Consider the following 13,248-nt stretch of genomic DNA (forward strand, 5'->3'; position numbering starts at 1 on the left):
AGGCATTTCTTCCTAGATAGGAAGTGGTTTCTCACAGCAAGTAATCAGCTTGAAAATATGTTGCAGAAGGCACCTAACGTCATGCACAGTTTTTCTTCTAAATTATTTAGAAGTTGAGAGTGACTCTAATTCATGTATTCAAAAAAAGGCACTAATGGCAGTAAAATACCCCTATCCAATACCCCTTGATAGGATGCTACCTACCTACAGTGCAGGGGTTGTCTTTCCTGCACGCCTTTAAAGTTTGCTGGGGGTAAAAGGCTGTTCACTGTGTGCTCCCGGGATTGTGACATGGGATGTGCTGTGGGATTCACAGCACATCAACTCCATTTCGTCTGCACTGCAACACAGCCGAGTGCAAACATCGGATGACCTTCCCTGTGATCTCATCTAAACCTGAGCCTGTGCCAGAAAGCTGTTTCTCTTCTTGGTGGTGTTCTGAATGCATCCTCTTGGCTTTCTGGAAATGCCTGAACCCCCTGAAAGGCAGGGACCCTCAGTCTGCCTAGTCTGTGCAGTGCTGTCACTGAATATGCAAGGTTTTGTGTTTTAAATGCCTGAAGCCTAAATCTGCAATCCAGGTGTTCTTCCAGTCATGCCTGCTCTTCTCCTTGATTTGTTCATTTCGTATGAAAATCTTTATTATATTAAGTAAGCACTTGACCATCTTTTTTTGTGTACATGCTGCATAATCAGGAAGGTTTCTTGAAAGTTTTCTTGCAAGTGGATTCCCATGTGGGGCCTGTTAGTCACAGCTAATTACAGAGGTTGGTGAATGAGGAATATATTTGAGCTCAGGTTCCCCTCCTCCTTCCACAGTGCTTCAGAAGAAAATAAAATAAAATAAAATAAAATAAAATAAAATAAAAAACCTGCAGACAAATCCAGCTTTTTCTGTGGTTGTAGTCTCCAAAGAGCTCCAGAGAAATCACAGATGGGGTTTCATGTTTCAGGTTTAACTATGGTGTAATAACTACAATCTTATCTTCAGGAGAAATGCAAGTGGGGAAAGAATCATTAATTGACAGTGAAAAGTTTGACCAGTGCTCTGTGTGTTTGTTTTTTTCAAGCAGCTGAATGTTTAGCCAAACAATAATTAAACTTCTAACTGCAGCCTTGAAGGTTACAATAATTTTGATATATTAAGACCTAGGAGCTCTATAGGACAGGAAATTTAGATACGTGTTTCAGGAAGGTCAATCCTAGAAGAGCAAAAATTCTTGTGATTTGGTTAAAGCTAAGACACACCCTTCAGTTTTAATTCAGCTGCATACAAACCTTCTGTGAGTACACCGACCTTGCTTTGCAACACAGGAATGTTTTTGGGGCATTTCCGTGGGTGCAAAGCGGGGCAGCTGTGAGAGGTGAAGCTTCGTGGCTGTGCACATGAGGAACCCATAGCTCACAAAAAATGTTTGACTAAACGTCTCATTTCCCTATCTTTTGTTAGTGTTCATTCAGGAAGTCTGCTGGCTTGAATGAGTTCCTGTGTGTGTGTAGTAGAAGTATTAGTTCAGTAGGACTACATGGGATATGTCTATTATTTGTTACTAAGGCACCAGTGACCTTCCTGCCCCTATATTAGCAGCGCCTGCTGTTTTTCCATACTGCCGATTGTCAGGAATGCAGATCATCCATATAACTGGGTATAATCTTCATTGGTCAAATCATTGTGTCGGGAAAACAAAGCACTTTAATTACAAAAAAATAAAAATTAGAGATGTAATCTCAGCAGGACACTCCTGCTTTAATGCATATTTGAGGCTGAGAAATATGAATAATTTAGAGGGTAGAGGAGGCAGGTTACATAATGAAATTACATAGGGCTCTAATGATCTCTCTCTCTTTAAAAGGTACAGTTTTCTTTGGTTTGTGGTTGTTTTTCCACCTGAGTTTTTGTTTTCTCTTTTCAGAACTGCAGCACACAGAAGATGTCAGGAGTAGCTTGAACTCTCAGAAAGATACCCCCAAATGACTAGGGCTAGGATAGGAGTTTCCTCCCTAGAAAATGAAGTCTAAATCTCTTGCCTGAGCTCTAGGAAATGCACACATGGCTGAAAACCCTTAAAATTAGTACAGTACGAACAGCTCTATAAAAAGTTGTTAGTAACAGATACTATAAACATTACAGCATCTCTTCAGAACAATTGCTTTGTGTACCTATCTGATAAGGAGAGGCTTTATTATGATATACCTGCATGAAAATTATTCATTTTTGGTGTTATACTTTGAAAAAGTACTCCTAGGAGGTTCGCTTGTCATTGCTACAGGCTTGGATTGGTGGTTAAACCAGTGTCTCATGACAATGCTATGCTATGGTGGAGAAGACTGAGAATATAAGTTTTCCTTAAGAAATAGTAGATGAACTTTAAATTATAAGATCTCTTTAAAAAGCCATCGTGAGGCTAAACACTGTGTGAGGCTCAGGAGTTCAAAACCAAGACAGGTGACAGTAACCCGGTATTAAAAGTGCTAAAAGGAGCAAGTTTGAGTTTGGTGAAACACCGTAGCACAGATGGTGCTTTTAAGTGCTGTTGAACTGTTACTTACTGCTGCCCTGTGCTGTGAGAAATTGATATTTGCCTCTAAAAAGCTTCGGAAATTTTTTGCTTGTTTTGGTAATTAGCATGAGCAAGGAGTTCTTACCTTCCAACATCCCCAAACTTTGCAAAAAAAAGCTTTATATTTAGACTGTGTTATTCTAACATTTTTCCCTTTCCCTCTAGTGAGTAAATGCCCCCAGGGCTGAATACTCTTCAAGTACAAAAATAGCATCAGATATTAATCTGAATTCAAACGTATACATTAATGTGTGTATGTATTTGAATCAGTGTGTTTTAGAGGCATCCCCTTCAAAAAGGTTGTCTGCAAGTAATCTCTGAAGCACAGAAATTGGTTTAATTTGGAAAAAAATTGGAGAAGGAAAGAGATTTTTATTTTACACTGATGCAGTTTGTCTTATTTTCCCCCAAAGGACACCATGGTTTAATGGATGGGGCTTTAATCTACCCAGAGGTCAGTCTTTGCTAGACAAGTGGAACCTTATTCCTGAGGGAATTGATATACTAATGACACATGGACCTCCCCTTGGTAAGTGAAACAAAAGCTCTTGTGTGATTTTTTTTGCATGAGAATTTTACTTTCAAAATAAGCAAAACTAATAATGTCTAACCTATACTTTAATTGCACCGAAACTCAAAGCTATGGATTAAAAACCTTCTTGGAAGAAGTGGAAAATGATGATTAGGCTTAGCTGATCTGTTGAATTTCAATAAAAAACTTAATTTTTTTTGTTAAATTCAAGCTAAGGGAGATCAAATATCTGACTCAATAACCGGTACAGTTTGACATTTTATTTAAGAACAGTATTCATCTGACAAGCAGTTTCCAATCCCATATGATTTTTTAGAGATTGACTAAAACTTTTAAAAACTTTTCTCACCACAATGACATGTTACTTTAAGGTTTGAGAGTAAGCAGTCAGGAGTTTAGGAGTATGTAATCACATATTCTCGTTGATAAAGTCCTGATAAACTTAGAATATGTAACTGTAGTTTTAAAGGTATTAATTAGCTTATAAAAACTTTGTGAAGGAATAAAATTACATTCTTAGATAATTGTTCCTTACTTGAACTAATGATGGGTGAGCACCAGTCTATGAATGCATAATTTGTTTTCTCATTAGGTAGCTAAAAGTTTCTCATTTAGTTGAATTTTGCTTACCTTGTCAACGTGAGTAATTCACTGATCTCCATTTTAGCTCGTAAGGTCTAAACTAAGTTCTGATGGTCTCAAAAAGACACTGGGATACTCATTTAGCAGAGACAGGAGTGCTCAGTTTTGGCATGTCTGAAGTCATTAAAGCCCACACTAAAACCACTTGAAAAGCCCCACTATTTTTCCTCTACCCTGTACCCCAGAAGACAGTATCACATATTATTTACTGCTTTTCTTTAAGACACATGTGGCAAGCAGTCTAGGACTGTATTTTAAGTATTTCAGTGGGGTTTACAACTGAGCATCTGTCTTTTATAAATATGGCTCACCAGGATAAGGAAGTGTGGCAGTCTTTTCATTGCCCTTGCTGTGATTTTGTCAGGGTTTTAGTAAGTGCTTGCAATCCAAGGGGTCAGATCATCACACGAATCACACGAAGTCGCTGACTTTTGAGATGGTTGTGAATATAGTAAAAACTTCTAAGAATTGCATGGTGCCATCATAAAGCAGCATTTTAGATGCTTCCAGGCTGGCTCAGTGATCTCACAGACCTTCTTGGTGACAGTGGAGTCAGGAAATAATGCATGCTTATGTTTTCTACCACAATTAAGAGTCAGCAATCTAAGCAAAGCTAAGGGAAAAAAAAAGTCCAGAAAGTTTTTGACCAATGTAATTACTGCTCCTTTTGTATTCTGGTTCCATTTTTTTGGTACAACTTAGAGAACATTGTAAGGTGATCTGCAAATTCTCTTTAACCTTACTGGAGCTCCCACCTTACTGCTGTGTTAAAGCAGGGATACAGCATCCACTGGCTTTGGAGCCACCGGATATTGCAAACCAGTGCTTTGAACAGCACTCTCTTAATCAGTTTATTTTCCCAAAGAAGCAAAAAAACACATGCAAGCATGTTTATAATGTTTCATGGGTGCTGTTTTAAATGGGTTGTTAATCCATCTGCTCTGAATTGGGTTCATACAGAAGTACTGTGATGCTGGAGACACTAAGGAGTGCTTTAATTGAATAAACATACTTAAATTTTGTGTTTGATGGAGATAATAAAGTTCAATTTCAAAAGGTTGGCACTGTATCTTAACTACAGACACAGATTAGTTGTTAGTACTGTGCCTAAAATGAGGGGCTGTAGGTCTCAGCCTGTATGGTAATATTGACAAAATACTGCTTTTTAAATAAATATTTATTGTTTACTTATTTACTTAGTAAGTAAATATTAAGGGAGGTAGAGCTGTAACTGGACTCTTTGTTCATCCATTTAGCCAAGTTCACATCACAAACGCGTTTTTACTACCTGGGATAAACTTGGCACAGGGTGTAATCACACTAAAGCCGAGAGAATGGTGCTGCAGTCGGACCTGGCTCCCAATTTCCCTTTCACTCCCCCTCGTTCATCTTGCCCTGCTGATGTTTGTCAGTGCTAGTCCAGGCAGCAAACTTCTGTAAGGACTGATGTCAAATTTTGTACTTTTTCCCATATTATCTGTAGGACCAACTGGCAATGTAGTCAGTTAGCACTGGCTTCTTGAAAGCTGTTTTGCTGCATTGCTTGAGGTTAGTGGTGTGGGCTCAGAAGTTACCTGATGCTTGCAGACCGTGGTCCTCTGGAAGTTGTGGGAGACTGTATTTTAAACCTTTGGGGTGACATTCCTGAGCTGTTTTCTTTTCTGGAATAACCACACAGCTGGCTTGGGAAGCTGACAGCTCCGAGAACCAGGGGAAAGGGAAGAAAAATCTGCAACAGTGCCAGGAATAAACGTCCCAGGGTTTCAAGGTGGAAGATGAGTTTAAACCTGTAGTTTAAAAAAACAAATCACATCCAGAAAAATATTAATGCAGTTGAAGGGAGGAAATCTTAAGGAAGACAAAGTGGCAGCGAAACATTCCTTAAAAGCCACTGTGTGCTTTAATGTAGAGGTTATGACTAGAGATAATGTAATAAACCTTCTGTGAATTATGACTTCCTGAAAGACTACGTGAAACCTTACCTGAATAGAGAAAATTAACAATATTGATTGCACTTTGCCTTCAGGTTTTCGAGACTGGGTTCCAAAGGAGCTGCAGAGAGTGGGTTGTGTGGAGCTGCTGAACACAGTGCAGAGGCGAGTAAGGCCCAAACTCCATGTCTTTGGTGGGATTCATGAAGGTAAGGAGCAGCACTACTCCCCACTTGGTTCTCAGACAGATTTCAAGGAGCACATTTTGATGGTGTATTGCAATGGATGGAGGGTGGCATATTGGACTAAAGTGGGGAAGGAGCTGAGGGAAGTGGTTGTATGTACAGCACTTTGTAAATTTATGCCAGAATTAAAACAGGCTGTTTCAGGAATGTGTGCTACATTTAGCCACCTACATCTCTCACTGTGCAAAGGTTGTTCTATGCAGGTTATTTGAAAGCAATTCAAGTCTTGACAAACTTGGTTAGAGAAACAGATGAGATTCCCCACACTTGCAAGCCAAAATGAAAATTATCCCCATTACTCTAAATACAGGAGCTAAGAAAGGTACCAGAGGGAAAAGAAAATTAAAGACAACTTACTGTCTCAGCTCACCTCCCTCAGTGCACAAGGAGAAGCAGAAAGGAGGGCATCTTGAGTCAGGCATCAGGAGGCATTGCCAGAACTCACTGTGCATACATATCTAAAAGCACCCTGTAATACAGTGTGTACTGCGTGTGTTACCCTCCAGGAGTCTCATGTTTTAGAAGAGATATTTCCCCACTGTCAGTGCCAGGACAGGCAGAGTGTGAAGCTTCAGAAACAATGAGCTCAGTTTGTGGCAGTGGAAGTGACTGAGAGATTAAATACATGCTGGAGATACTTAAATATTTAATACAATTTCATAGCTTTCATGTGGCTGAGAGACAAACACTAGGAGTTCTGCCTGAGAGAGAGTGTAAGACTTTGTGACCCTGGAACTCAAAATTACACATTAAATGCTTTATATTCTCCCCCTGGAGGTTTCTCCATTGTCTATAACTAGGTTCTCCATAAGCTTAAAGATTTGGAGGACTTCATAAAAAGAAAATAAAAAAAGGACAGCTTTCTCAACAAGTGGTGTTGGTTTTTCTGAAGCCCTCGTGACTCCATACGACAAATTTCATGCCTGGCATCTGCAAATAAAGAGTCTGTACTGGGAATGCTGACATGACCTTAAGTATAGAGGCATAAATAACAGTCTTTTAATGCACCCAGGAAAAGATTGGATATTTTGTATAAATATTAGTCCTTGCATATTAAGAATAAGCGAATATAGCAAGACTTCCAGCTAAAACGTGTAAACTGTCTACAGCCTTTGTAGGCACATTAGCTGGTGAAACTTTAATAGCATTAAATAGTGGGAGAGGAAGATATTTAATATACGTGTGCATTTTAATTATTGTAAAGTACATGTACATTTTAATTATTATGAGAAAGCACTAAGGAACCATGTGCAGCACCCTACATTTATGTCTCACAAGAAAGGTGGCAGCGCATATTAAAAGCGAACGTTCAAATAAATTCTTACAAGAATAACAACAAAAAGTTAAAATCCCGTTTAGTACTTACACAGAAGACATAAGAACAGCTTGTTTCAGTACGGGAAGAAATAGCAAAGTGTTAAAAGCATTATCTTACAGTTCAATTAATTCCCATCCAACTCCAGCTGAGATGAAGATGCACCACATTCCCTTAAGTCAACGGAGGCTGTACACACATTTTGGTGATGCAGGTTTTTTCCCTGGTTGATAAGCAAGAACAACCACAAACAGGGTTTTTCCCACCATGAGACGGTCTAAATCAAAATTGCCATTCTAAATAAATAAAGTAATACAGGTGGACAGTGCAGCAATTCTGAAGTGATTATTCTTTCTAATAGGCACTGTGGGTAGCTGTATTTATCTTAGCTTTCAGACAGCAGTGATCTGTACTGTATCATAATGGTTTAAAAGAAAAACATCTTTCCTCTGTGGGTTTGCGATGGGAAACTCTCTTCCTCCATGAAACTCTGGGGGTTTTCAAAATTATTTTTTCAAGTACATTTGGTGCCAGATACATTTTCAAGACCTTTTCCAAGTTCTTTGTTTAGCTTTTTGTGGATGTCAGCTGAAAACACACACATTTTTATAAAAATAGTTTAAAAATATATATGTGTGTATATATATGTATATGCATATATATGTGTGTGTGTGTTTGTGTATATATATACACACATATATATAATATGTCAGGGAGTCATAAAATGGTTTGGATTGGGAGGGACCTTAAAGATCATCTCATTCCAAACCCCCTGCTAGGGGCAAGGACACCTTCCAATAGACCAGCTTACTCCAAGCCCCATCCAACCTGGCCTTGAACACTTCCAGGGATGGAGCTTCTCTGGACAACCTGGATATGTGTATGTGTATACTTTTAACCTGCTGAGGAGTTTCTGAGGTATCAGGAGCTGGCATGAACACCAGCTTGGCAGTCCTGTTATGAGGAAATGGATAATAAGGACTAGCAGAGGGAGACCTTACAAGGGTTTGGGTCATTTCCCAGAGAGAGGGTGTTGTAGACTAAACCAAAGTTACTTCCAAATCCTGAATGGTCTTTTTCTTCTGACTGTAGCTCACTAATAATGTAATTAGAAAAAGAACATGTGTGGCATTGTCTCTGTTTCTGCTGCATCCAGTTGCAACAGAGGGCTATCCATGGGGGAAAATAGGTTTGTACATAAAACAAAAGCATCCGTTCTTATTTCAAACACGGCACACTGTGTATTTTTTTTTTTTCAATCAAGCAGCTTTCAAGAGCTTTGTATCGTTTTGAAGGGATTAATTTAATTTTACTCCAAAGCATTGATCCCACAAACAAGCCTTCAGCACTGTTTGTTTGTGGTGCAGTGAGTGTGACACGTTGTCCCCACAGGTTATGGCATCATGACAGACGGTTACACGACGTACATCAATGCTTCAACGTGTACAGTCAGCTTCCAACCAACCAACCCTCCAATTATATTCGACCTTCCGACCCCTCAAGGATCCTGAAGCACTACTGCACATTTGGAACTGGGGAAGGTCTATAAACTGCCATTTTCTAATTATAAAACTTACATTCAGTTACATGTTTATTTCGAAAGAGGGGCTGGGGGAGGGTGGGGTGGGATTTTGGGGGAACCGTGGGGGGTTTTGTTTTGGGGTGGGCTTTGGGGTTTGGTTTTTTTCTTTTTTTTTTTTTTTTTTTTGTAAATTGCTGGTGCAAAACAAACAAGGAGAAAAGTTAGAGGTTGTGCTTTTTGGAAATGCAGCATTCATTTTAAATTGATAAAGCATTGTGAATTTGTAAAATGAATTTTGTTTTTCAATAAATTTGCCATTGTAAATTGTTATAGTGTTCTCAAAAGGACAGCCAAGCTTTCTTTTAATAAGTGAGAGACCTTATTTTAATATTATATTATAAGCTAAAAAATAGGCAGCATTTAAAAACACCCAAATTTGCACAACTTATGTTATTGTCGAGGTTTTTTTAAGTGTCTTCTTTTTCCCTAGGTCTAAACGTTAGCTTTTTATCTCCATTTATATCAATTTTATTTAGTAGCACAAACAATATTTTGGGGTCCATTTACCTCTTGATATGTGTGCATGTACTTAAACTTGTTTCTGTTCACGGTAGAATGCAGCAAGGGGAGAATAGACTTCTCAGTTGTTTGTCTCTACCTGCTTTATAAAGACTGATCTAGATAGCCACAGCCTGTATGTGATATCTACCTTCTGTTGTTTCTTTTTTAAATTATTTTAGCTTTAAAAGACTGGGGGTGAAAGCTGCAAAGAGCAGGTATTTCATGCAGTAAAAAAAAAAAAAAATGTAAATGCGGACTCCTTTTAAATATGAATTTATATATATATGTATTTTTTGTGCATTATAACTAAGCTAGGATTTAATATTGCCAGTATAGCATCTGCAAAATTATGCTGTACAGCACATCTAAATTATGAAGGATGTGACACATTTTTCCAAGTGCTCAAGGCCTTCAAGAGCCCGAGTTAAATCTTTGTTGTAGTTCAGGCATGTATAGAGTCAAATGGATACAATCAAGCCTAAATAAAATAAGGCTTAGTTGTCCTTTATATTTAAATATTCTTCTTGTCTTTTTTATTTCCTTTTTCTTATTTTGCACTGTGTGTAAATGCAATCTCGCTAGCACAAAATATTGTTGCAGATAGTTATTTCTGTTCCACCACTGTAAATGCTATTGAGCTTTGTTCTGTTTTATGTTACCTTGTTAATGGAATTTAGAAAAGCGGTTGTTTCTTTAAATTTATTGTGATATTATATCTAGCGGCCTTTATATGCAAATAAAATTGCAAGATTTTTAAATATGTGGCCTAAGGGAATTTTTGTGGTTTTCCATGGCATGAACCACTGGGGGGAGCGATGACAGGGGTAAGTAAGAAGTTTTCTGTTGCCCAATACATTTTTGTTTGTGCCGTTCACAGGATGTCAGTTGGGTCAATAAGGCACTCAGACTTTTCCTTCCATTTCTCTGCCATCCATCCATCTCTCCATTCCTTTTAGACAGAAGGGATTTTGTCTTTGGATGTCGTAGTTCAGCGCAACCAAGTTTGTGCCTGAAGCCTTGCAGGACACTATTCCAAACGACACAAGGAAGGATTGATTAGGCAGTAACCTTTCTACTTCCTCACTTGGTCATTAGTACTAACCTGCAGGTGTCTTATGCTCATCCACTCTAGGTTAAGAAATGAATAGTCAATAGGTGAAATATATCACTTTTATCTGGATCTCTTGTCATTTTTGTGGCTGCAGTGGGATCCACCACCAGCAGGAGAATCGCTGGGGAGTGGGATTCAGTGTGTGCCCATGGAATGACAAACACAGCAAGACCTGCTGCTGGTATTGCTGCATACAGTTACAGACATAACAGCAGAACCCTGTTCCAAAGTAGAATTATGGCTGTGAAAATCCAGTTTCAAGCATGAGAAGATAAGGCACAGTGTTCATGATTCTGCGTCTGCAATAACATCAACAAGACCTGGAGAGACACAGTGTGTTCACATTTATCTGAGCAGGTTGACATAATTTTCATACAAAGGTTATAGAAAACCAAATTCCAGGCTCTTACACCAGAGCTGCTCTGTGTTTTGATGCAACGTGCATTCCACATAGCTGTGGAGTTGGCTGAAATTTTCAGATTTATAGGGCTGCTATACCAAAGTCTTTTCTGGGAAAGAAGCCGTTGTACCTCTGAAATCTGGTTCTTGTTTTGCATGTGGAATTTCTTGTCAGGTTTTCTTATGAAATGTATAGGTACCTTCACTCTTTAATGATATCTGCCTTGCTTTTCTTGCAGTGCTGGTTATTTTATCAGTGGAGGCAAAGGAAAAAAAGGTCCTATTTTATATATATATATATATATATATATATATATCAGTCCTTAATTTTGGATGTAGATGCAGGATATGTCTTGTGGGCTTTTTTCAGCTAGCAGTGGGAAGACTGTGGAATTGTTTTTGGCAACCAGCTGTTTGCTGACAAAGAGCACGGCTGTCCATTTGAGATGGCTGTCCTTCCTTGGAAAAAGCATTTTCTTGGAGTACACAGAAATTATATATGTAGCACACCTTAGATTACTCTGTTCCGCTGATCTGTTGCTTGTTGCCACTGCCCAAGAAGGAAATATCCATAGCCTAGGGTGTTTTGTAGTGCCATTAACTTTCAGAGGAGCAGAGAAGAGTCACTGCACCTGTACTGCTCTCCAGCCTTCTGAAGGACCTGACAGCTCTTCACCAGCGACAGCAGGTATAGCCCATGCCACCAGTCTGTCATGTGTCTGCCTCTAATGAAAACTGGGTTATTCCAAAAGCAGAAGTTTCCAGCCAGCAGCTTTTTTTCCAGGATTTGAGCAGCCTGAAGCCTTCTGGCGGCAGGCACGAGGAAATGGTAGCAGAAGTTCAGCCTGGAGTCTGCCTTGGGTGAGACTGGTAGTGAGAAAATACCAGAAGCAGTGCTGTGGAGAAGCAAGTCTGTACCAATAAACCGTAAGCTGGTACCTGTATCCATAAATGTCCTAAAGGTGTGTGTCTTTTGGTTCAGCTCTTTGCCATACAGCTTTTCGGCTGTGTGGTGGAGCAGGTGTGTTACCAAGTGGTTCTGCACTGGGATAAAAGAACCTGGATTTGTAACAACAGGCTTAAGACTTCCTACTTCCATTTAGAGCACATCAAGAGCAGTCACTGCTTTGTCATCAGCTGATGTTGGTGCTGAATACAGCTGTTAATTTACAGAAGTAAATCTTCAGGGGTACTTTCTAACTGTGTGTTCTCTCTTGGTACTTTTTTTCTCTTGGGTTCTCTCAGCCTCACCTTGCATACCACTGCTGATTCAGGACTGAGCTTTTCTTTTCCATGCCAGGATCTTTTAAATCTTATTCCCTCAGTTTTCCTTTGTCCTTTTAGAAATTGATCTAGCTTTTCCTCTTCTGAGAAAGCTATCATTTTGGCTAGCAGCAATTACAAAAAGGCCAGGAAAACATTAGCAGCTTGGCAATTTTCTTTTTGTACTCCTTAGAGATTTTGAAATGTCTATCTGTGCTGTCACAGGCAGGTAATTTTCCTTTGCTGGATGTCAGCCATATCTGACAATCAGGGTAAATGGGATACAGTATGATTTGAAGAAGTTTGATTTCACAGGGAGGCAGAAGTGTGTGATGAATCTGCTTCTTTTCAAGGATCTTTCACTGCTAAAAGTAGCTCGATACATGTATGCAGAATAAACCTGGGATGATAAGTCTTTCTTTGGGGTCTGGTCCAAGCCCACTGAACTCACCAGGAGTCTTTCTATTCACTTCAGCTGGCTCTGGATCAGACACCTGGCATCTATCGGGACTGTGTTTCTGTCTGTTACTCATCCTTCAAACTGGAGGAGATGGTCCCTGGTTAACATGCAAGAACCTCTTGGCAGGAAGAGGGACCTACCTATTGTAAGTGCTGAATCTTTCCAAGTGATTGATTAACAGCAGTGTAGTCGATTAACCTTTCTTCTTCTGAGAGCAGCTTTCATCTAGTCATCTCGATAAGGCTGAAAGCAGTCAAGGCCTTTATCAGGGGAGGGCTGCGGAACAGGATGTTCCCCAGAGGTGATTGGTTCCCAATTCTCTCTGCATAGTGAATTTAGTGAATTCAGCAGACCTTGAGGTCAAGCATTTATTAGGCTAAGAGACTGTAAAATCAATCTGGTCTACTCTAGGCAAGTTCTACCAGGAGAATGGGTTTTGCCAAGACTCTGTCTAAGAAGCAGATTGATGACTGACTCCTGGTTGAAGCTGCCTTTCTCTTTTCCATTTTCCGTGAATCAGAGTTTTTCCCCTCACTGACACCAATATTTTCTCCCTAGACAAATTTTATTAAGGAAACTCCTGGAAACCATCTGTAATTTAAGTCACAGGGAGGCTTCCAAACTCTGTAGTGCTTCCATTCTGTGTTACATTGACCCTAAAGCTTTCTTTGAGGCCTTGCTTTTTGACCACGTGCGTTTGAATTAC

The 13,248-nt window shown here is 39.4% G+C and overlaps 1 protein-coding gene across 4 annotated transcripts in view; it reads left to right on the top strand.

Annotated features, from left to right (window-relative positions):
• MPPED2 (metallophosphoesterase domain containing 2) overlaps nt 1-8,798 on the top strand; it is a 106,723-nt gene extending 97,925 nt beyond the window's left edge. For all 4 annotated transcript variants that reach the window (XM_027663361.1, XM_027663363.1, XM_027663362.1 and 1 more), the window contains exons 5-7: nt 2,975-3,090; nt 5,762-5,875; nt 8,619-8,798. In XM_027663361.1, coding sequence (XP_027519162.1) covers nt 2,975-3,090; nt 5,762-5,875; nt 8,619-8,737 — 349 coding nt within the window. In that variant the 3' untranslated portion in view covers nt 8,738-8,798. The remainder of the gene's footprint in view (nt 1-2,974; nt 3,091-5,761; nt 5,876-8,618) is intronic.
• The last annotated feature ends 4,450 nt before the right edge of the window (nt 8,799-13,248 follow it).

This window comes from Corapipo altera, unplaced genomic scaffold (assembly GCF_003945725.1).
Source record: "Corapipo altera isolate COAL_440 unplaced genomic scaffold, ASM394572v1 100, whole genome shotgun sequence".
Lineage (NCBI taxonomy): Eukaryota > Metazoa > Chordata > Aves > Passeriformes > Pipridae > Corapipo > Corapipo altera.